The sequence below is a fragment of the Python bivittatus genome, unplaced genomic scaffold (assembly GCF_059951505.1).
Source record: "Python bivittatus isolate LINGU-HERP-01145 unplaced genomic scaffold, Pbiv_v1 ctg000220_np1212, whole genome shotgun sequence".
Lineage (NCBI taxonomy): Eukaryota > Metazoa > Chordata > Lepidosauria > Squamata > Pythonidae > Python > Python bivittatus.
Genome location: NW_028277048.1, coordinates 29,308,975 through 29,333,244, shown reverse-complemented (window position 1 = coordinate 29,333,244; position 24,270 = coordinate 29,308,975). Strand labels below are relative to the sequence as shown.

The 24,270-nt window shown below is 39.0% G+C and overlaps 2 protein-coding genes across 2 annotated transcripts in view; both read left to right on the top strand.

The window, feature by feature from the left end:
• UTP6 (UTP6 small subunit processome component) overlaps positions 1 to 5,574 on the top strand; it is a 28,172-nt gene extending 22,598 nt beyond the window's left edge. Inside the window, exons 15-19 of the mRNA XM_007423489.4 lie at positions 490 to 570; positions 1,651 to 1,760; positions 1,864 to 1,930; positions 4,232 to 4,304; positions 4,590 to 5,574. Coding sequence (XP_007423551.2) covers positions 490 to 570; positions 1,651 to 1,760; positions 1,864 to 1,930; positions 4,232 to 4,304; positions 4,590 to 4,747 — 489 coding nt within the window. The 3' untranslated portion in view covers positions 4,748 to 5,574. The remainder of the gene's footprint in view (positions 1 to 489; positions 571 to 1,650; positions 1,761 to 1,863; positions 1,931 to 4,231; positions 4,305 to 4,589) is intronic.
• A 3,849-nt stretch (positions 5,575 to 9,423) lies between these two features.
• On the top strand, positions 9,424 to 22,815 carry COPRS (coordinator of PRMT5 and differentiation stimulator). The gene is made up of 4 exons (XM_088138551.1): positions 9,424 to 9,532; positions 13,583 to 13,667; positions 17,199 to 17,432; positions 22,188 to 22,815. The coding sequence occupies exons 1-4, from the start codon at positions 9,482 to 9,484 to the stop codon at positions 22,358 to 22,360; spliced, it is 543 nt and encodes a 180-aa protein (XP_087994677.1). The 5' UTR covers positions 9,424 to 9,481; the 3' UTR covers positions 22,361 to 22,815.
• Positions 22,816 to 24,270: the final 1,455 nt, after the last annotated feature.

Below are 24,270 nucleotides of genomic sequence, written 5' to 3'. Positions count from 1 at the left end.
AGGAATGAGAAATTAGGCAATTGGGAGTGCTCCTGGTAGCGGCAATGAAATAACTTTTTTCATTTGCTTCTTGCAGTTATAGTAACAGTGGGCTGCCGCAGCCCTGGTGGGCCTGTATGAGTGCAGATTACATCCTCTGCATCCCTTGCCCTTATCTTTGAAAGATCCAAGAGGCAAACCATGAAGCTATGAAAATTGTCTTCTGAGTTCCCCTATTTTTTCTTTTAAGCTTTTGGTATTACAGTACCTGTGTAGTGCAGGACTTCACTTACTTATTTTGTCTGGTCCCTTTCTATAGGTGAAAGGCTCCTTAATTTCTTCAACATACTTTTCTATTAGACTACTTCAGGAATGCCAGTGGCTTTTAAATGTCTGCCACAAAATTGGCTTGCCATGCTCCAGTCTCACATTATTACAATGGCAGGTATTTCATACTGCTCATATCCAATATTTTTTTGTTTTTTGTTTTATTCCTTTTCTTCCTTGTAGGACACCTTGCCACTATGGATTTTATGGCTAGAATGGAGTGAAAGTGTCAATAACAAGGCTGAAACTGAAGCCCTCTATCAGGTATCATACATTCCATTAAAAAATGAATTATACTGTGAATTTAATTTGGGAAAGCGTATGAGAATGGTTCCATTACTATTTTAAAAATTAATTTTAAAACTATGGTTGTCTTGTGCACTAAAAATAAATAAATTGTTGGATCATTTGCAGGATATAAACCTATCCTGTAGCATCATATCAATGAGGCTACTGTAATTCTGGAAATGTTTTGCTGAAAATGTATAGTTCCGAAACAGAAATGTAGGGTTCATTAACAGAGAAATGGAAATTCAGAAAGAATAGAAAGTAAATGCGTGAAGTTAATAAATAAATCCTACAAAACACCACCAAAATAAGATCATATATGGCACTCCCAAAGTGGAGTAACATAAACATGTTGAAACACAATCTTTAATTACAAATGTATTGCTTCAGAAATATAGGTAGTCCTCAGTTAACGACGGTAATTGGGACCAGAATGTTCATTGCTAAATGACGCAGTTGTAAGTGCAATGTCATGTGACCATGCTGCTTATGACGGCAGTTCTGGCATTTCTGGTTGCTGTCATTAAGCGAATCCTGCACCATAATTAAGTGCGATGTCAAGTGATAACCATTTGTGACCTCCTGATGGCTTCCCCATTGACTTTGCTTGTCAGAAGCCAGCAGTGAAGATTGCAAATAGTTATCACGTGACCACAGAATGCTGCAACGTTGTAATTGTGAGCTGGTTGCCAAGCACCTGGATCATGATTGCATGACTGTGAGGATGTTGTGAAGGCTGCAGCTACGAGGACCCATCATAAGTACCCCTCATTCAGCACCGTTGTAACTTCAAACGGTCACTGAGCGAGTGGTTGTTAAGTGAGGACCATCTGTAGACTCTCCAGAGTAGATTTATTAAACTGCATGAATAGGAGATTGCCAGCCTATGTATTTCCTCTAGCTGAGTCAATAGATCCAATTTGGAGTGGAAAATATATTACTAGGAACAAAGTAATCTGTTTCCTTGAGTTTAATTTAATTTCATAGTCCACCGTGGATGCTTAAAAGCTTTGTGTCACTTAAATGACTTCACAATCATTTACATTTAACCGGCAGAAATCTTTACTTGCCACACTTCCTGCTGACTCTACAGCCTTGAAAGAAAAGTACCTTGAGTGGGCTCACAGGACTGGTGGCTATAAGAAAGCAAAGCAAGTCTTCACCAGGTTAGGACATCTCCTTTTTAAAGCATAGTTCAATTACTTTTTTCCTTACTCCCCCCATTTGTTTTTAAAAATTGAGTGCTTTACCCAACTACTTCTCTCCTAGTCTGCGGGAGTGCCGTCCATTTTCACTCCAGTTCTTCAAGAAAATGATTCAGATTGAAAAGGAACAAGTAAGTAAACAAGTATTATAAATGAGCATGTGCAAGGATCCGTTTCTTGGTTGTGCTAGTGATTATGGAGTATGATGTCAGGCCCAGCCCAAGAGCAACGGTGAAACAGTCCAGTCCAATACAGCTCCTTTATTTGCTTACACCTTATAGACAGAATCTTGCCAGACTAAATCTATACTCCTGCAACTAGTGGATATACCCTGGGAGATTCTAGGGAGTGGCCATCCTGAACCTCTTTTGCTTCCCACGCTCCCCTTGAGGACTGTATTGTCTCTTGTCTCCTTTCCCCTTCTGGAAGGCACCCCCTCCCTCCTGATAGCCTTGATCTCCCACATCACTCTCCTCCTCGTAGATACATTCCATCACATATGATATTTCCTCGGCTGCCATGTGTTTTAATTTTTGTATTGTTGCAATTGTTTTTATTTTATTTGAATATTCACCACCCAGAATTACTTGTTGAGAAATTGAATGAATGAATGAATGAATGAATGAATGAATGAATGAATGAATGAATGAATAAATAAGGCAGGCAGGCAGGCAGGCAGGCAGGCAGGCAGGCAGGCAGGCAATATTTGTAGAGGTATTTACCAATGTGAGGTTTCTAATGGAAGCAGAGCTTTATATCTTGTAAAGCACGCAACGTTAGGACTGGACCACAGTAAAGTACTTGAGCTGATTTTGAAAGCCACTTGGAGATAGTACTTCTTAATACTGTAGGCAGATTATTGGCTCATGGCCAGTTTCTTAAAAATCTGGCTATTGTTTGGGTTCTTAACCCTATTAATGGAAGGGGTGGGGTAGAGCTTTGGATTCTCTAGATATTCCCAAACTGCAACTCCCAAGAAATCCAGTCGCAGCTGTCGCTGCTGGCAGTTGCAATTCAGTAACATTGGGAAGAACGTAAGTTTCTCACCTTTGTTTTAAAGCTTTAAATGCCTTAAGTCCTGGATGCCGCTTACATTATTATGTTTCATACACACTGACTATAGTGGTTCTCTTTGGTGGACAATAAATGCCTTTGCATCATATATGAGTGTGAGTTTTATGGGAGTATTTGAAGGAGGGAGATCTCTGGAGCTTAATATAATGCTCCTCCCCCTGCCCTCAGTGAGAGGTGCTGAAACCCTTCCCTTTAGTGCAACAGTTGGGGGTGGGTGGGTGGGTGGATGGATGGGAGAAGGGGAGGTGGAGGGTTCTTTTTGTCCTGCTACTGCAGCTGTAGGCCTGAACCCCACAAGGGGCCCAGACGAAGAGAGTAGCCAACCCTGACCGTGGGGGAAACCACCAGGGCTTCTGAAACCACTGCCTGCTCTTGCCCTTTCTTGCTCTCCTTCAAGAGCAGCACAGTAATGACGGTTCCTGTCTCACTTGCCAGCAGTCTGTTCTTGAGCCTGGACTGCGTGCATGCAGACTGCTCTTAGAAATTGGGAAGAAATGGCCCCAGTCAGGGCATCTGCAGGTTAGGTTAAAATCTGCAAGATGGTGGGCATAGCATTGTGTTGGCAGGCATCTAGAAAAGGAGTCCACCATCTTGCTTATTTTGACACTAGCCACCCCCAAGACACTCTTGGCCACAGTGTTATGCACCAGTTTCTGCTTGCCACTTTGTTCCCCCATTCTAAGATTAGGCTTCCTGTATAGACACATTCATGCTGGCCCTTTGGATGACCGTGAGCTGTTTGTTTGTTTTTTTAAAAAGACCAATGGTCTGGCAGGAGGGCCCTGTCTCTCTAAGCCCCGAGCCAGCTCCCTCTCCTGCCTTCACTCGTGTTCAGGCCTGGTGGGGCTGGTTAGAAGCAAGGAGGCTAAGCTTGAAGCAAAGGAACAGGTGGGGAAAGGCAGAAAAAGAGCCAAAGAATATAAATGATTGGAGGGTAGGAGAGGAAAGTTCCTCACAGCTTATTGTCCATTCAGTAAACAGTGAGATCCCTATTTGAGTATTTGTAAGAGGAAGTTGTAGAGGGTGAAGTGCGTTGGTAGGGAAAAGCCTGCAGAGAAACACCAGCATTCAGGGTTGTTAATCTTGTATAATGTCCAGTTAGATCAACGTAGTTTCATCCTCACTTCCTTGTCAACATCAGGGTGAGAGAGTGAGGGGTAGGAATCCGGTTCTCCTTCACACTGGATGTATTCTGTTGCGAGGTTGTCCCCAAAAGATTTATGTATGCAGGCTGCCTAAAGTTCAGAAGTATTATTATTATTGAGATTGCATGGCAGATGTATTTGATTCCTGTCATTTTGTCACTATGTGGCAAGTTCAGCAATAGTACCCACCCCACTTTTTTTTTTTTTTTAAAGGGATCCAGTAAAATATTTAATATCCGAGAATGTTACGAACGTGCCCTGAGAGAATTTGGTGCTACAGAACCCGGTAAGAATTCTCACTTGTTCGCTTCCAAGAGTACCCTCAGGTGTCTTTCTATTATAGCTGTGGCAATCACCTGATTCTTTCTGCTAAAGGGTACCAAACCTTCCAGTGAACCAAACAAAGCTTATTGTGGCAGTTGCTAATTTTCCTTTCGCTCTGTCTTGGAATTCTACGGAATACTACATAATTGCAGCATTCCAATCAAATAGATAGGCAATGTGTTTTTGGCACCAGGGAATCCCCCCTTTCCATTATTACAATATTAACTATGTTTTTTTTTTTTTAAAGATCTTTGGCTGGATTACATCAAAGAAGAGCTGAATCATTCCCAAGGCAAACCAGAGAATTGTGGCAGTATTCACTGGAGAGCTATGAAAACGTTGCAGGGAGAACAAGTGGAAACATTTATATCAAAGTATACATTGCTGCAAGCTGGGCACCTGTGAGAAATGTATTGCTGATGATTGTCAGAAGGAGTACAGAACCCACTTTCTACCTCTTACATACTTTGTTGTATTTCTTTCTTCTAATGGCAAATTAACCTTAGTTTGTTAGTCAAACAACTATGGGAACTCTTGGCTTTTTGTTGAGTTAGGTGTTTATATTATAATTAATGTCCATATAGAATTTTGAAGTGATATAAAAAGAGGACCTAGGAGTATGGGCAGAGAAATACTTTAGCACAGTGGTCGTATTGAGCTAAGATTGTAAAATGAATGATAACAAGAATTTATTTTACATGTTACTTCATGTATTATTGGTTGATTCAAAATTATCTGGTACAGGACTTTTTAAGATTTTTAAGATTTCCCCAGAATACCTGAGTTCAGTTCTTTTCTCTCTAGGATGGAGAGAGAGAGAGACTGAGATTGAAGCTACCAAAGAAAGTAGTGAAGAACATTTGGAAGTTAGAACCTATATAATTAGAACCAGCAGACCCCCCCCCCCTTTTGAACAGAGCATGATACTAAAAAATTGTTCTTCAGTGAAGTCTTTTATATTTACAGCCATGTGGTCCAGATTGGTTAGACTACAGCTCCCATTTTCCCTGTTTCTAAATCTGCATAATGTGAATTGTAGTCCAGTACATGTGGAAAAATTATTTTGGGAATGGTTGTACTAACCAGTTAAATTTTGCTTAATGAATAATGCTGGAATGCTCTTCCCTGGATAAATTATTTTACTTGTTACTAAATAATTGCCTGTCTAACATCCATAATTTCTCCACACTATCGGATTTAACAAAAATGTAACAGTTGGGCCAGATTTTAGATTTTAATAAATATACATATAAATATACTTTCAGGAAAAGTGGAAGAACAAACTTAATTCTGAGTTTATTTTGCTATTGTTTCATGATATAACATATCTATGTTGATTAGTGCCTATTTATATTTTGTACTATTATGTTGGAACTGGATTTCGTTCTGGCTAGTGAATAGAAAATAGTCGTCTACCAAGCAAGTGCAAAATGGTCCATATACAAATTGTTCTGGGAACAGCTAGTTTTGGGTGGTTAGTGTTGAACCTGAAACATGCATGCTTGGTCCAGATACAAACTGAAATGTAGTTATTCTGGGCAAAAGTGTTTTGGTGCATTTGGGAGGGAGGGAGGAGGGGAGTAGAACAGAAAAAAGCGAAAGTGAACAGAAGTTGACACAACTTGTACCAAGTTAAGCACAACATTTTTCTTCAAATTTGAATGCATACTCATTATGTACAGATTCAAAATAAAAAACTGAGTATGTCAGATGTAAAAGTTTGGGCATCATCTCTTCTGTCTAGGTTGGATATTTCAACAACACAACAATCTAAAACATTTCCAAAACACCCAGGAAATGTTATAAGGAATAAATATAAAGGTTCTGGAATGGCCTCGATACACGCCAGACTTAACTATTATTTCAAGCCTGAGGGGAGGTCTCAAATGTGTAATGCATGCAAAAAGACCTGTGAAGAGTTCTGCAAGGCAGGGTAAGGAAAAAAATTCCCTAAGCAAGAATAGCAAGATTTTTAGCTGTCTGTAGGAAATGTTTACTGAGGAGATGCTACAGAGTGATGACTCAGAGGATCTCCAAACTTTTCTCCTGGATATCTCTCAGAAGTTCTTTTAAGTATTCAGAATCTACCTAGAACTAGAAGAGATCATCTCATTTTTGAATGTGGTCCAATTGCTGTGAAGATCTGGAGTGAGTCTACCAATCACAGATAATAACCTGGAAGGAATATGGAGAAGTGCTAGTCAGTTAAAGTCATCCGGTTTAAACATATACTTCACATAATGTGAACACTCATATATTCCTTCTGGGTGATATTAGCAATATGGTGAAATTTGAGAGATGTCTTCTTCCAACTGATAACATAAAGATGGACATAAGTGCATCATCAAAAGAACAAGCTGGTTCCAATGATTTTTTTTCCTTCACAGCAGAATCAAGGTGATTTAAGAGCTAATTGTTTTATTTTTTTTTAAAGTAATGAACAATCTTCACAAACTCTAGTGATCAGGCAATCAGTGAATGATCTATCAGTACACAATACAAAACCATAATTTTACTTATGTGTTATCAAAGAGTTATTTAACTGGATTCACACATCATACACAAATTTATTGTGGCTTAATGCAGTTTTCAACTTAGTGGTTAAGTTCATACTTTGGGCTAAGCTTTAAACTGTAACACCCCCCCCCCAAATAACTAGATTTGTAAAACAATCCCCAAAATCACATTTTACAGCGTGATGGGTGAATTCAACTTGTAACGCCTTTTGTGCAGAAAGGTAATTCCAGCTGGGATAGTTTTACAGCAGCATATAACCCTGATCTGAGAAGTCAAGTGGCTCTGATAACCAGCTGGGCTCATACTGTGATATTTTGTGACTTGTTTATAAACTAATTGACTGAGGTCATGTTATGACATAATCAACCTAGTCAAAGATACCTATATCTGAGAATATGTTTTATTAATAAATAAGGGCAACTTCTTGCCTGGCTAAAATTCTCGAATCTCTTGATGTGCAGCTCCCTGCATTATTTGCCCACTCTTGTTTTGTACTCCTGATGTATTATTTGTGAAAAGATTTGAAATTTGAAAAGAGCCAATTTGGTCTAGTGCAATAATGGTGAACCTATAACATGGGTGTCAAAAGTGACATGCCACAATATTTTGGGTGACACACCAGTGTTCACCAACACCCAACAACTATTCTCCCTGTATGAGTTACCAAAGAAACAGTTTGTTTTGTATTTCATTTTTGTAATTATTTGACATTTCTTTATATAATACATAGCCCCACACATGACTGTATTTTTTTTTAAAATAAATGAATATGTAAAGAATTGTTTCTCTTTTGTTCAGGGGTTGGTGACATGCCAACAGAGTCAAGTTAGGCATTTTCCAAATTTTTGACATGCTGAGCCCAAAAGGTTTGCCATCACTGGTCTAGTGGTGAAGGCACCAGGCTAGAAAGCAGGAGACTGTGAGTTTAAGGCATGAAAGCCAGCTGGGTGACTTTGGGCCAGTCCCTTTCTCTCAGCCCAGCCCACCTCACAGGGTTGTTGTTGTGGGGAAAATAGGAGGAGGATAGAATATTAAGTATGTTCGCCACCTTGAGTTATTTATAAACATAATAAAGACGGGATAAAAAAAATCTAAAAAAAAATAATCAAGATTGTTAAACTGAGATATCTTTACCTGATGTAAATGGCTAATAGGACCCAGAATTTGGGCCAGGAAGCTTTGAAAACTTAGTAGATTTTTATATTGGGGAAGAATGTTCAGAATGTTGATGTCAGGAACTTGTTTTCAGTGTCAGGATTCATACTTGAAAAATGAGCATTTCTGAGTATTAAATAAATAATTTGTTCAATTTAGCACCACTCAACTCCAGACTCACTTTGGGCGGCTCATAATAGGAAATATAAAAATAAGAATCCACATAAACAGCAAGCAGAAGACAATCTGGTCAACACATAAAGCAAATATGCACCCAGCAGGGGCCCAATCCCCCTAGCCCAGAACCTGGAAGTACATAAAAGGGCAATTTTTTTTGCCATATTTAAGGAACAGCTGGCCCCACATTTTTAGGGGGTATGGCTCATTTTGAAATTAAAGGTCCTTGGATGGAGCTTATGGTTAACGCCAAGGGATTTTCATCAGTCAGAACTAGCACTTGCTCTTTAGCTTAGTCTCTCATGAGTAATGTGTGCATATGAAATGAAATTCAACTTGCCTCCCTGCTTTTCCTACAACCCTCTGAAAGCAGCAGCGCAAATCCAGCTTGGCTTCCCTCGACCCCTATTTGCATACCTTTCCAATATTAGCAATCTTAAGAGGCACAACCCGCTTCTTTTTAAAATCACTGCCTACTTTCAAACTTTCCCCAAAGAGGCCATCCAGATTCCTTCATCTGTATTCGTTGTTTAGAAGAGGGGATTTCAATGGACATATTTTCCTGCAAGCTTTCCCTGCTGAAATCCTCTCAACTATTAAAAGGACAGGGGCTGTGTCTGTTTTTGGATCCCCCCATCCTACAGACCAAGATTTTTCAAGCTTGTAATTTTAAGATGTGCTGACTGGGGAATTCTGGGAGTTAAAATCCACATATCTTAAAGTTGCCAAGGTTGAGAAATACTGTCAGCTGTTCCCCAGATTGGTACCCTTCCAGGTACTGACTCTGCCTTCCAAAAATATTAGGCGCCCCGGCTGACTAACGTAGTAAGACTAGCAGCTCAGGTTGAGGGAGGCTTGCTGATCTCCGCGTTGGCCTTGCCTGTCCTCGCAAAACACGCGATGCGGCATGTGCGCCGCGATTTAACGTTTAGAAAACTGGGTTGGCCCTCTGCAATTCTGAGCACACCGACTTGGGAGTAAGACCATTGAATTCATTGGGAACTAATGCAGAGCGCATGAGCCCAGGGCTCCTATGCACCGTCGGAGGAGTCCTGGTTGTCCCTCCGGCGCTAACCTCAGGCGAGCTCCTGGGAAGCCTCAGCAGGCGTGCGCCAAGTTGTCAAATCTTGTGTTAGGTCGATGGGGCCGCAGATTGGGTGGCTGCCTATTGCAATGCTTCGGCTGGCCGCGTGAGCCGCGCCTTTGCAGGCTTTTCTTGTGGGAAGGGATGTACTTGCGTGGGGCCGGCTCTGACAGGGGCAGGAGTCGGGACAGCCCCCTCGCCCAGGCATGGAGACGTCTGGACAGGATGCTCCCCCGAGGCGTAGCCTAACCTGCAGGGTGAGGCGGGAGTCCAGGCGCCGGAGTTAAGTTCTAGGCGCGAGGACCAGGGAACGCGGCGAGGGGCTTTGGGATTGCAGCCGATCAGCGGAGGTGGAGGCGCGAGGGAACATTTAGGTGCCCTTGGAAGGAAAGGCTTTGCTTCCTGGGGTAGGAAACACGTTTTAGGTTCAGTTAAATGCTTGTTCTCCGACGGAAAACGGAGAGACCGTTTATATGCGCCTTTTACTGTGAAGCTGTTTGCTTCCGAGATAACTCTTGTTTTGGTGACACGGATGAGGTGAAAAACGAAGCAGGCAGGCCGTTGTAAAACTATGGAATACTTTATATATTCCCGCTCCAGCTTCTTGCTAAGTAAGGAAGCAGAAGGTTTGAAATTATTTTGTTACTGGGAGGCAAGCGACCGTTTTAACGCTACCTTCACAGTGGAGTTCATTAAATTTGAAGCCCGCTAATGTTATTAGGAAGTGCAATTTGCTACTTTCTGCAAGTTTAGCTTCCAAATAGTGATGCAGTTTTACTACACTTACTTGGGAGTAGGTTCTTTTAAGTGCAATGGAACTTCTGAGTGAACTTGATTGAATAAGATTAGGCAGCCATGCATCTGAAATAGAAAAAAGTAGCTCTGAAGGGAAAGCTTTAAGAAAGCCTTCCGCAACCTGGTACTCCCCACATAAATTGGAGTACAACTCCTAGTATCTCCAGACTGTATCAGTGTCAGGCACACCAGGAAGGCACCAGGTTGAAAAATGTGCATTAAGGGATCACATAATCCTATTTTCCAAACAGTGGCAAGACACGATTGAAGAAATATCTAAGGGAATGATCCATATGCTGTATAGAATCATGTTCTAATCATATGGCCATGCAGATCAACTGGCCTTTGCATCAGATACATTCTTTTGGAGTTTAAGGGTGGCTTGCCTTCATACTTTGGTTTTTTTCAGTTTCTTTATAGATATATTCAAACCCTTTGTCATTTTTTCTTGATCATAAGGGTATAGTAACACATGGAACTGCCTATGAAGTTAAGAAGCCCAAGCAATTAGTTTTAATTATTAGCAAGTAGTACCAGGAGGGTATGTTTAGCCATTTCTGCCCCAGTGTGCCATTTTAGTGGAAATTGTCTCATGCATTCCAATTAGTTGAAAAGATCCCTGTCTCTTTACTGTTAATTTAAAATTCTGACTTATAAAACACACACACTGATAGGCTTCCTTGTGACCTATTTAGCACTGCCTCTAACTACAATTTGATCTGTATTTAAACAGTTTTGGCGTTTATTTGGTGCATTTAGATAAGCTGACATGCATCAAATTTTTCTGTAATGCAAAGAGATCTGTAGTCCTTGTGTGATGAAGCATCAGATGCAGATTGGCTGAGGAACATTAATGGTAGGCAGTATGCATGAGATTTGAAATTCTTGGGAGGGCACTATTGTCAGAATACTTGCAACCCAGCTTTCAAAAAAAGAAAATTCTTTTAGTGTGTAATTAAACCTCTCATGGGCCCTAGCAACAGAATTAGACTTATGGAAAGGACTGGGCAGAGGTGATAAGAAGTAGATAAAGATAGAAACCAAGAAGCTGGGTAAGTGGAAGAAGGCTTGGAAATGGTATTCTGAGGGAGAAAGATTTTGGAATAGAAGAGGAGACAAATTTAAATAGCAATTTCATTTAATGAACTAAGGGGTTCTAAAGAAATAATACAATGCTTAAGGATATATGCAAGGGAAGGTAAGAAATTAAAGTAATAGGGTAGAGTAAGACCATGGATCCCAAGAAATAACAGATGATGGTGAAGAAAAGAGGTGCTAAGGAGAAAGAAAAGGAGTTAAATCTCACATAGAACAACTAGATGTTACAGATTTGAAGGATTCTGAGTTTTAAGTCTAGATTTACAGACAATTCTGCTAATTGTGACTTCAATTGTTATAGCATAATTAATTGGTAACAATAAGGGCAGCAAGGCCTAAGAATCAAGGAATATGCATGCTGTATTTTATATAGTAGTTTGATTTGAATTAACCAGCTTTCTCCTAGACTGCAAGCTTTCTGCTGGCATTTATTACTCCTTTAAGAAATAGGACATCCTCCTCTAATCTGCTTAGATAAGCAGTTTTAAGAATTGCTGAAAACTCAGAAGACTTATAAAGGGCACTAGGTTGGAGTATGTGACTGCAGGGGCAGTGGTGTCTGTAACAAACTGCAATAATGTCATCGTGACAATGCTGTGGTAGAATATAATGTAGTTGAATCACAAAGTCTGACAGTTACATAAGTCATGGCATTGTGTGATGTCGTCATGAATATGTCACCATTCCCCCCCTCCCATTGACACCCATAAAAGGAGATATGAAAATGCAGCCCACTGAAATTATATACTGTGGAATGTTAAATATGTTTACAAGGAAATAATTCCTTTGAAAATTGCTAGGAAAAGAACCTTTCCTGAGAATTGTCAGTGTTTTTTTTCTTTTTTAAAGAAACCAGATGGACATCAGGGATTATTACTGTCAATTTTTGAATTCTAGATGGTAGTGGGAGCAATCCAGTGAAAATCAAACTGCCATCCCTCAGAAATTATTTGAACATGCTATATAATTAAAATGTTTTTATCCCTGAGTAGAAATGCACTGTCTGTTAGTTTGGCTGCAATTTAATTAAATTATATTCTTTATGCTCTACAGGTTAGCCGTCTTATATTTTTTTTTAAAAAAAGTTTTAATTCTTTCTTTTAAATGTATGGCTTCTGTTTTTAATACTTTATATTGTGATGGTTATGAACTCTCCAATGTGACTGCATACTTTCACAGATAAGTCTGGTCCTAACCTGATTCTTAGCCCATTAAAAGGTTTTAGGAGATGGGATCTTGGAGAGCTATAGCCAACAAGTAGAGACAGTATTGAATTAGACAGACCTGGTTTCTTTATCTAGGCATTGGTATTTTGGGGAGCAGTAGGACATGGTGCCTCCTTTGGCCATGCTCTCTTTTCTACTTAACTTTATTTTTAATTTTTTACTTTAAATAAATACATAGGAAGTACACACATGGCAAAGTAAAGCCTTAGCTTCCAGATCAGATTTGTTTACAAGAATGCTTGTAGGCAGTGTCTAGGCTCCATAAATACTTTTAGAAAGCCAATGTGGTGTAGCTCAGTGCTCTCCTGCCCAGAAAAAAAGACAAAATTACTCTGGATTCATAGAGAGCATCCTGTGGCTGTAGTATGGATGATAGAGATAAATCTCACCAGTTTCTCTTCTGATAGATACAGGTTTTGTGACTACCTACATGCATGGGACAGCCATTTTGTGAAGAGGCAAATCCATCTATGACAGCCATTTTGTAAGTGGACACAATACATTTTTAAAATTCTAAAAGGTGCCAGGCAGTCCCAAAAGGTTACCTGTGTCTGATCTGGAGATTACTTGAGAAATCATCTACTTTCTCTGGACTTTTTATTCCTTCAAATTTTTTTGTACACTTAATCATGGATTTCTCTCTTAGTGTTTTTAAGATCAGTTCCTGATCTTAAAAAATGAGTCAGCGTTGTCACTTGGTCAGGTTCAAACTATCTGGGTAGAGGTTTTCCTTTTTTTCTAAGTTTAGATGAACTTAGTAACACCTTACATTAGAAGCAGAATTTCTGATTCAGAGTTCATCTGTATGGCTCTGCATTATTTGCAATTCTGAACTGAGGGAAGGGAATATTACACTGTTCTTATGGCAAAAAACACTGCTTCTTTATGACTAGTATGGACATTGTTTTTATGAGGTTCAGAAGGTTTATTTTCCAAGAAGATATTGGAAGTCATTGTTAACTAACAACTTAAAGTTTAATATCCTTACTATGAAGTTAATATTAAAAATAAATTTACAAATCCACATTTTAATAATAGGAACGTAAAGCCAACCTTTCACAAAAAGAAAGATGTCCAGATTTCAAGAGTAATATTTGTTATCCCTCAATTTCAGGAGGATTGACATGAAGACACTAGGAGATACGAGTCATTTAATTTTTTTTAAAAATAAGCATTTCTGTCTTGCAGATGAAAGTTAATGGATCCACCGTTATTGGACAGGAGGGAGTTGAAGTGAAGAGGGCAAAGTCATTCATTTGGAGCCCTGGAAAAGGTACTTAGAGAAAAGTGGCTGCATTTCTAGAAGAGGGAGTAGTAGCTCAGTTGTAGAATACATACGCCACATGAGTGGATTTGCCTGTTGGACTAAATCATAGGCCTTGTTCAGTTGTTGTGCTGTGCAACACATGAGGAGTAGTAAGCAGTCCCTTCTCTAAGTTAATGCTGGAGAAGTCACTGAAGAAGTTGGTAGAAGTTGGTCTGCATGAGAACAGTGTGACTGACTGCTGCTGGCAGCCTTTCTGCACATATCTAGGCTTCCATGTGAATGGCAACCTATCATTATTATGGTTTAATTCACTGAGCCTAAATTCAGTAAATCAACAGGGCTTGATTTACCAAGTTACCTAAGCTTACTAGTTCCTTTTACTGTTAGATTTTCTAAATGTTTATTCTTTATTTAATTATGGCCAGTTACTAGCAAGAGGCAGCAACCATATAAAACAGAAGCAGTAAACTAGTCATAAGAGACTTAAAAAGTTGGAATTAAAAAAAACCCTTAAATAAGATAAACTGAAATAGAGTAGAATATAAAAAATAAAAATAGAATAGGAAAAAAAACCCCCTTCAAAATATCCTCACTCCAAGATTAGGACATTTTATGCCTTCTTATGGAAATCACTACAGATAAAAACTTAGCAACTCTATTAATGATGGTACTGGGTTCCAATTGGACAGTAGGAAAAACATGTCTCTCATTACAGACTTGGGGTTTGTCAGGAGAAGGAAAAGATATAAGCAAGTATATTACTGTAAAAGGGACAACAGAAATACATGAGTTAGGGTTTCTAGTTCAATGTGACTACAAGGGCAGCATCTCTTAGTGATTGGAATGTTATTGTACCTCCCATCTATCACTGCAGAAGATAAAGCATTGAAATGAGCTAAATAAAAGTATCTGCAGTTGCTGGGCAAACAAGTTTGAACAAGTACTTTGCAGGGTTTTCAGATTGGAACCCACCACTGAGAACTGGCTCTTGCACCCAAGTCCATCTGCCATTCAGTGCCAGAAACTCTAAAGATCTCTCTAAACCTAAGGGCAGCAAAAGAGAGAGAATGAGAGAGAGAGAGAAGATAGTATAATACAGGTCATTGAGGATTTTACTTTCCACCTTGAAAGTAAACGGGGCCAGTAAATCATTGAAGAACAGAAGTTGAAACCAGTAAGAGTCAGCAAAAGTGGACTCTAGTCTCTAGTCTTCTGGTTTCCATGTGAATTAAGGCATTTGAAATGCATCATGGGATGTAGAAGAGTGCTTGTAAAAACCTAGATTAAATATTTACTTTTATTTATAAGTTTTATTGAATAATTTTTTACAAAGTTAAAAAAATAAACACAAAACAATATAAAGGAAGAGTTAGAAAAGATAAATAAAAAAGTGCTAAAGCAATAAAGAGAAAAAAATAGAAAAAACAGTTAAGGAAGCAACTTTCAGTGTTCTTCACAGCGGTTATAAACATATTTAAAACTCTTTCTCCCCTTCAAAATTATATAACATGGTTCCCTTCTCTCCATATTCTGCCCTTATTAATTAGTAAATTAATCCAGAAATCGTCAGTAGATTAAATAGTATTTAAAGGTTTTTGATCATTGTAAGCATGTATCTGTGCACTAGACAACATTTGAGATACAGTTTTAGCTTTAAAAAACTTGATGGCAGCAATTATGCATCTACTCTCTTTAGAGTGGAAAAAGCCCAGAATTGCCTTGGCACTGTTGTTAGCTTTGGCAGCAATGGATCTAATTTGTTCCCTTCAAATTGTTCTGGAAGCTTGAAAAATTATGCCAAGGTTTTTAAAATCTGGAACTTGTTCAATTTTATTATTTCCTATTTGCCATAGATATCTGTAGGGACCAGATTTTCTTGGGAAGATTATAATCTTGGTTTTGGAATGGTTGCTTATAAGACCTCCCTCTTTACAGTATTCTGATAAAGCCCACAAGCTTCTCTTAAGGCCCACCTGGGTAAGCAAAAGAATAGGCGGATCATTGGCATAGAGCGGCATTACCAATTGTCTGTCACTGAGTTTAGGATGGTGGAATTTAGGATGGTTGGAGCAGCTACCACTGAGGGCCACATAAATATTGAACAACGGGGGAGCTAGAATACAACCCTATTTCATGCCTCAGTGAATTGGAACATCTGCACTAAGTTGGCCAGCTCTATCCCATCTGACTTGGTGACTGTATTTTCATACTACATCCTTATTAGAGAGAGTGGCCACTGGTCAATGGATGGGAGGGACATTTTCCACCAGAGTCTATCCCTTGAAATAAAACTGAAGGCTGATTTTAAATAAAGACTATGTATAAAGGGCAGTTTTGCCCACATTTATACTTTTCTATTAGAAATTGTAAATTGGCACACAGGTCCACTGTGGATATACCTTTTCTTCAATCCTGCTAGAAATTTACCTCGATCCACCCAATCCAATAACTTATAATAAGGAAGTGGGCATATAGTTTTTTAGACACACTTTGCAGGCTAACTGTGATGAGGAATTTGCACTTTTGCCATTTTGAGAAATGAGGATGGTTATAGAACAACTGCAGTCATCACGTTTGAAGTGTTTCATTGATGTGAGTTAAAAAGGGAGGCCAAGACAGGGACCTTTGAATCAGCATTTCCCCTTAGCAGCTTAGGTGGTATTAGATCACTGCTGGGGGCTTTCCCGCTTTTCAGTTGGTCAATTTGTTTGAGAATCTCTGAATGAGAAACCAGAAGTTGGGGTGAGGGTGAGGGAATGCTATGTGGCATCCAGAAGGGGAAAAGCCATATAATGTACTGCAGAACTCTTCCCATCTAGCATCTGAAATCCTAGCCTTCAAATACTGATTCCCCTCATGATAAGCAACTAATTAGCTTCCAAAATAGGGAAGTATTTCTTTTTCACAGCCTGAAAAAGTCACATTGGTTTAGGCAAAGGCTTGTTGTTTTCCCTTTTGATTATTTTTTTTTCTAAAGCTTTTTCCGAGCAATTAACTGGTTAATAGCATGTGAGCAATTGTTCAATCTGTAAATTTTAAAAGCTGTTGTTAAACCTGCCCTACCATATACACAGTTTTGATCAAACCAGGGTTTCTGAGTGGGGCAGGCAAGTCTTCTCCTAGCATGTTGCATTAGTATTAATAGTGGCTGAATGGTGCCTCTACGATGTTTATATATGACTTGGGCCTCTGCTGGGTTTGAAATTGTTAGTAGGTGTTCCTGAAACTGGTAGAGCTCATCTGAGGGTAATGCAAATTGTACTCCCTGTGCCTGCTTTACAGTCCATGTGGCTAATTCTGGCTCCACAGCTGCCCTCATTTCTCCTGGTGTTGACTAGGTGAAATGGGCAACGGCTCACATCCAAAAGGGGTAATAAAGGGAGGTAGTTGCCTGGACAAAACCCAATTTTAAATGCAACTGCCATATTAAATAAATTGCATGAAGTCAGCATAACAGTCATTGTACTTGACTCCTGGGCCCCCTAGTATATGAGATCACCCTTATGATTGCCTAATTTTTTTCTAAATTTTAAATAGTGGCTTCATTCTTTGTTGGGCTAACAGAAAGTGTGGTGGCAAAAATAAGTACTCCTGAGGACTCTGATGATTTTGAAGACTTCCCGTCAGAAAATGAAGACTGGGAATTAATTGGCGAAGATTGCAGTATGCCTACCCTTACTGTTTTTCCTGAGATGAAACCAGTCTCCCTGTATGAAGAAGAGGACTGGGACAAGGAGCTGGCAGACTCTGAAAACAATAAAAACCCTTATGGTAAGGGAAAGCTTCTTTATGATTGTTTTCAAACACGTGTTAGGAAACTAAATGTCTGGGAAAAATATATAATGTATCTGTCAGACTCCTCATTGAACAGATTAAAGCACTGATGCAAGAATTTCTTTATTACATCTTTGTATGAGAAAATGGAGAACACAATTATATCTGTCATGTGTTTGGGAAAACATGGTTCCAGGCTCTCTGCATTCACATTTAAATTTTACACAGGTACTAGGATTTTACTGATCTCTGATACAGATCATGCATCTAGCATATTCAGGCTAAAGACACACTGAGTTATGTGTATTGAAGAAATTAATTATATGTAAGTGTGGCTCCCTACAGGATATGCAGGATACATTCTTTCTGGCCCTGATAGTTAAGAGAGAAGAGAGAGAATTGCAGCTAAATACTTCCACTATCATTAATTTGACAGTAGTTGTGTAACCAGAATATACAGTATATAAATAAATGTGGAGTCCTTGGGGTTCTCTGAGCTTGGTTCTTTTCTTGCAAAGGTTTCATTACCTGGCTAGATAACATCTTCAGTGCTAAAATGGGATGGGGTTTGCTCTCTATTTATGTGCTGTGGCCTGCCTTGCCAGTGCTGGTAAGGGTGGGGGTTTTGTTTTGCTCCTCTGATAGTTCTTTGATTGGCATATGTTTGCTGCTTGATCAATCAAAGAACTACCAGAGGAGCAAAACAACCCCCCCCAGCACTGGCAAGGCAGGCCACAGCACATAAATAGAGAGCAAACCCTATCCCATTTTAGCACTGAAGATATTACCTAGCCGGGTAATGAAACATTTACAAGAAAAGAACCAAGCTCAGAGAACCCCAAGAACTCCACAGTTCAACCCTGAGCTACACATATTCACCTCTATTGATATAAATAAAGTCTTAAAATTGTACTCTGGCCTGGGACTATGTAGCAGAAGATCTTAAGAGGAGAGGCCTGGTCATTCACTGGTAAATAACTGATGTAGTGGATGCATCCCCTCCTTTTTTGTTTTTTAGTTTTGAGATTTTTCCCTAAATTGTATAATTTTTTTCAATTATTTATACTGCTTCCTTAGTTTCTTCCCTTTGCGTATTTAATAAATTCTTGTCCACAGATTGCTTAACTTCATTACTGTTTAAATTACTGATAATGATTCCATAGTATTTTAGTAGCTTTTTCTTAAATATACACAGTTGGACTACTAGTTTAGAATGGTTTCTGTAGAACTTGTAATTTCAGTGAAGAACACTGTCTTCTGCAAATCCCACTTGAAGTCACAAGGAATTCTTTCTGACTAGAGCTGTAACTATACTTTTGTGATTGTTTTGAATTAATAATATCATGTACTCAAGGTACAAACCATTCTTATTTCTGTTAATCAAGTAATGTAAATATCTCCACAATAACGTCAGAGTAGTAATGTACTAATTTGTTCTTTGAAGTGGAAGAATAGCATTTGGTAGTAAAAAATATACAGGGTTATTGCCAAGAAATCCCTATATTAGCACATGTACACTTCCACTTTATGAGTGTACAAATTAACAGACTGTATAAAAGTATATATGATACATGTTTAATATTATAAGATAAATGTACAGAGCAACTGTCTGCACATATGTAATGAACTGCCCTCCTTTAAAAAGAGAAAAATGATTGCTAGGAATTTATCGTTGCGCTAACAAGTTAGCTTGATATATTCAAACACAGACTTTTTTAGATATGCTCTTAGTGGTTATGTTTCTCAGATCTAGCCCTTATAAAAAGATAATATCACAGCGTTAAAAATGATATCCAATCATCTTTGCTAAATTTAGGGTCCCAATATTTCTGTAATCCAATTATAATTGGGCTGTATCCCAGTGGATACAAATTCCTCTTAACTGTCCTGTCATGATGGAAACAAAAGGCCCACTTTTCCCAATAGGGACTTTTTGTAGGCATTCTACTTTAATTATTTAGAATACATTCAAAAATATAACACTTTCAATAACTTAATCTATGTTCCACCCAGGTTGCTTTCCCCAGGTAAGAAATACAGCACTGTCTTATATATCTCTGCCTCTCTCCTGGAGGCAACTATATTAGTTCATTAACAATCTGTTCTGTCTATGGTTATGCCATTAACTAATTAAAGCAATTAGCATAGACATGTAAAGATAAGTTTGGGTTTATAGACTGTTTAATTAATTAATTAATTATAATTTATTTATATGGCTGCCCATCTTCTGGTAGTGACTCTGGGCAGCTAACATAGAATTTAAAAACTTGCAATACAAAAAACCAACAATATAAAAAACATGATGACAACCTTAGTTCTATGTATTATTTTAAAACTGCCTGTGGTTCTCTTTGCATACTTTCCATAGATATCAGATAGATTATTTATGCATTTATTCAGTTTATAGGGCCATCTGCTTGTCTAGGTGACTCTGGATCAAAAACTTTAAGTCAAAAACATCAAAAATGCATCTGCCATAATAAAAAGAAAGGCCCTCTGAATTTCAGGGGGATGTTGTTCCATAGGACTGTTGCAGCAATAGAAAAATCATATATAAAATAGGGAGGGTGGGCTGGAGAATTTGTCTGCAAGAATATATTTTCAACCCATTTTGCCTTGTTCATTGATATACATGACAGCCATTTGCTGCTATCTCCCAATTTATCAGTGCTCTTGAGGAAAGCCCTTGATTGTGTGAACAGAGAGGGAGCCATTCTAAACAATATACACTGAAAGGTATAATGCACATGAGAAGCACACTAGTGCCATTACTGCTGCAATTATCTGGGAGGCACCAGGTACATAATGAGGAAGTGGGGTGAACTGGAAGACTGCCATGTGACTCAAAACTACCTGTTGCTCTGATATTGTCCTGACACTAGTGTTGAAGTAAAATTTAATTCATAGTCTATATACATTCTGTAGGTAAGGATATTACACATAGTCCTCATTTAGTGACTGCCTTGTACAGTGACTGCATGCAGTTACGATGGTGATGAAAAAGTAACTTTGTGACCAATTCTTGCATTTACGATCTTTGCAGGTCTGTAAAGCAAAGGAAAGCTGAAGTAAGATCATAAATACAGTCACAGTTTCACTTAGTGACCACTTTGCTTAATGACTGAATTGCAGGTTCCAATTGTGGTTGCTAAACAATGGTTATTGGGACCAAAATTTCTGTTGTTAAGCAATGCAGTCATAAAGCACAGCATCACGTGACCACATTGCTTAGTGACAGCAATCCTGGCACTCCCTGTTGCCATCGTTAAGCAAGGATTGCAGGTTGTTAAGCAAGTCCCAGGCAGCTCGCAAGGAGGCAGGTAAGGCATGGCATGGCAGGGCCAGGAATGGCTGCTGCCAGGTGGGGGGAGGGTGTGTGAGTGGCCCGCAAGAAGCGGTGCGAGCACAGCAGGACCAGGAGTGGCTTCTGCTTGGTGGGGGAGGGTGTGTGAGTGGCCCATGAAGCACGGTCAGGCTGAGGGTGGCTGCTGCCAGGCAGGAGAGGGTGCGAGCAACTTACCAGAGCGACTTGCAACCTTCCCTGCCGGCTTCCCCATTGACTTTGCTTGTGGGAAGCTGGCAGGGAAGGTCGCAAATGGCAATCGCATGAATGAGGGTTGCTGCAGTCATCTTAAGTGTGTTGCCAAGTGCCCAGATCGCAGTCATGTGATTGCAGGGGTGCCGGGACAGCCAAAACTTTGAATACCTTTGAATGGCTGCTGAGCAAGTGGTCATTAAACAAGGACTATCTGTAGTACCATTTTGGCTCAGTTAGCAAAAGAACAAAATGTCTCAGATCTTTTCATTCTTCTTATTTCCTGTGTCCCTTTGATCCTGTTTTGTCTTATTTCTTTATTTTTTAAAGAACAAGCCTGTATTTTCAATAATTCTGCAGAGGTCTGAAATTGTAATCAGAATATAATATAGTTATTAGAAGGCTGTGCCTAAAAGTAATATAACAAGGATGAAATATCTTTTTTTTCCGTAAATGGTAAGGATTTATCTTCTTTTAGTTACCATTTTTCTTCATTTTTGAAAAATAGTAATAAACTACTGGTGTTTTGTATAGAACAGTTGCATATTACAAATTTTCAGTCCTGTTGCTAGCATTATCTTTCTGAGTCTCACACTAGTAAAGGTAGATCCTTTTTTTCTTACAAGACTTGCTGAAGTTTTGTTGACAGCAAGTATGAATTGGAGAAGGAAAGGAAATGAGTTACTGAGCAGTGCAAGCTTTTACTGTGTGTTGATTGGTAGTCCTTCATATAATATGGCCTATAAATTAAAAGCATGTGTAACGTTTATGTTGGAATTGAAAACAATTTCTTTGCAAAGTTAATTTAGTTACATTTTTATTTTCTGTAACCTGAAGGTTTTTATGAGCTCTGTTCCTGGTATAACAGGATGAAGAGGATAATTGAATCCTAGTATAATATGTTTTATTTATAGATGCTGTAATATTTACTTCTGTGTGTTAACTTAGCTTTCTAATCACATTGGTCCAAGAACACAATTTGTTTCACTTTTTGTTTTCAAAGAGAAAATAGTATTCTCCTAGTGACACTAGCCTAAGCTCCTTGGAGGAAGGGCTGAATATAAACGAGCATAGCAGTATTCATAATAAACAATTTGTTCAGAAGCTAATAGAACCTTAGCCTGGGTAATTTTACAATCTTACATTTATTGACTTCAGCATTATATAACAATATATACATTGTGCATTTTTACATTGTTCCCAAATTGCCTCTTTAGATTTAGATGATATTATCCACTGTGGAGGTTTCTTGGATGGCAATCCAGAGGCATTCTGTTCAGTTCAAGAAGAACCTCTCTATGACCCAAGCTTATACCACGTAGCACCGCTGACTTTGATTCACTTAGAGGCTGTGATAGAGGATGGCCAATTTGAAGACGCTGCTGACTGAGACATTCCCAGTATTGGGACAAAATACTAAGCACTAAACTGGATTTCTCTATAAAACTGCTCTTTTTGTGCTCTGAAGTGTCCATATTTGGAAATAACTGGATGCCTTATAAGAATCTAGAATACTGGAAGATTGGGGATTGGATGGATGCAACTTTGTATCACCTTTTGATTTAAACGAGCTTGAAATGGTTTAGGTTTAATTTATGATGTGATGATTGCTGTTAAAGTGCTATTAACTCTTTTCTGTTATCTCAGTTTTACTTTTGGATTTGACTTGCAAGGCTTCACTGAAATAACAGTACACATTTACTTCCATCTCATGAAACTCAGCATCATTACTGCTACAGTTCAATGTTTTTGTATGTCTGTTTGATGTTGGAGGCCATCAGGATGCTGATGGAACAGATAGTATCTAGATGTGTGCGTATTTTATTTAACATAATAAACGTGCAGAAAGGCCGATAGAATATATTGTCTGGGTAGGGCCTGGATGCTTACGCCTACATCTGCTGATTTATTTATGCTAACTTAATGGAAGGCTAATTGACAATGGCTAGCTGGTTCCATAAATAAAGACTGGTTGCCCTGTTATATCTAAACAATTATGGTTCCAAACTGTTAGGACAGTGTAGAAAATTTCACTGGATCTAGGCAATATATGTATTCTGACTACACACACACATGATAAAACTCCAGAAGCACTATAAGCTTAACCCTGTAGTCCCTAGAATAGCATTCAGGGATTGTAGGATTATTTGGTTCTACTCTCTGAGTTCACAGGGCTCCAGTTCGGGGCCAGGGGGAGGGCAAGGAATCAACATCATCTCCCTCTTGCCTATCTGTTGACCACCACAGTTGATGCTTTCCAAGATTAGGAAGTTTTCATTTTTGGAAGAGGGTGTGCCAAAGTATATAGTGAGATGGGTGGGGCTGATGAGCCACAAGATCTACTGCCCCTGCAACATTCCTGCCATGCCTCATGACCTCAAGGTTGAGGGCATGTAGACACGACATTTGGCTGTTCTAAAGAATTTTTCTCACTGCTTGTAAAGGGAGAGAAGTATTTTGTTTTATAAAAAGCCTTAGAAGAGGCCAGCAAGGGGTTGGGGTTTTTGGAATGCTGTGAAGAGAGCCTTGGATTGTTCTTTCTGCTTATGGTTAGTTATAATTTTATGCTTCCCAAAATTGTCTGTTTTGGCATAAGAAATGACCAAAACAGGAAAATATTCAGATGAACTCAAGAACTGTTAACTTGATTTTGGGAGCTGGGGTAAATATTATGCACCTACTCCCTCCTAGCCATGAAACACCTAAGCTGACTTCTACTTTTCTTTAATAGACAAGAGTATAGACTTTATGGGCTTGTCCTCATGTCCTGCTAATTGCTGCTCAAAGATACCTCACTAATATGTCCCAGCTGTCATTGAAAGAAGCTTGAAGTCATATTTAGTTCTGTTGTTAAAGTGGTGTGTTCTGTTTCCCTGGCCCAAGTCTTGCCATAGAAACCATCTACAGTACAATACCATGGTCATGAAGCTGGGAGTAATGCAATCAGAGGTCTGCCCGGCTCTAATCAGCCACTTGATTCTGCTGTGCCCCCTCACTGTTTGCTAGGCTCTGCCCTCTATAGCCATTTTGACTTGGCTGACAGGGAGACCACACACACTTGGGTTCTATTTTTTTTTCCAATTTGTTGTTTTTTCAGTAGAAGTATTAATTGCTTAAAGGACTAGCACCTCTGAAAACAGGTTAATATACCTGTGAAAGCTCTTCCCCCACCCTGCTAACTGATGTTCTGGGTTAAGTAATTCTGGTTGAAGTGTGAAGTAAAACTGTGTATCTTACTCTGAACTCCATAAGGATTATATATTTATGTGGTTTCTGGTTGTTTTTTCTTTAATGGCTCTG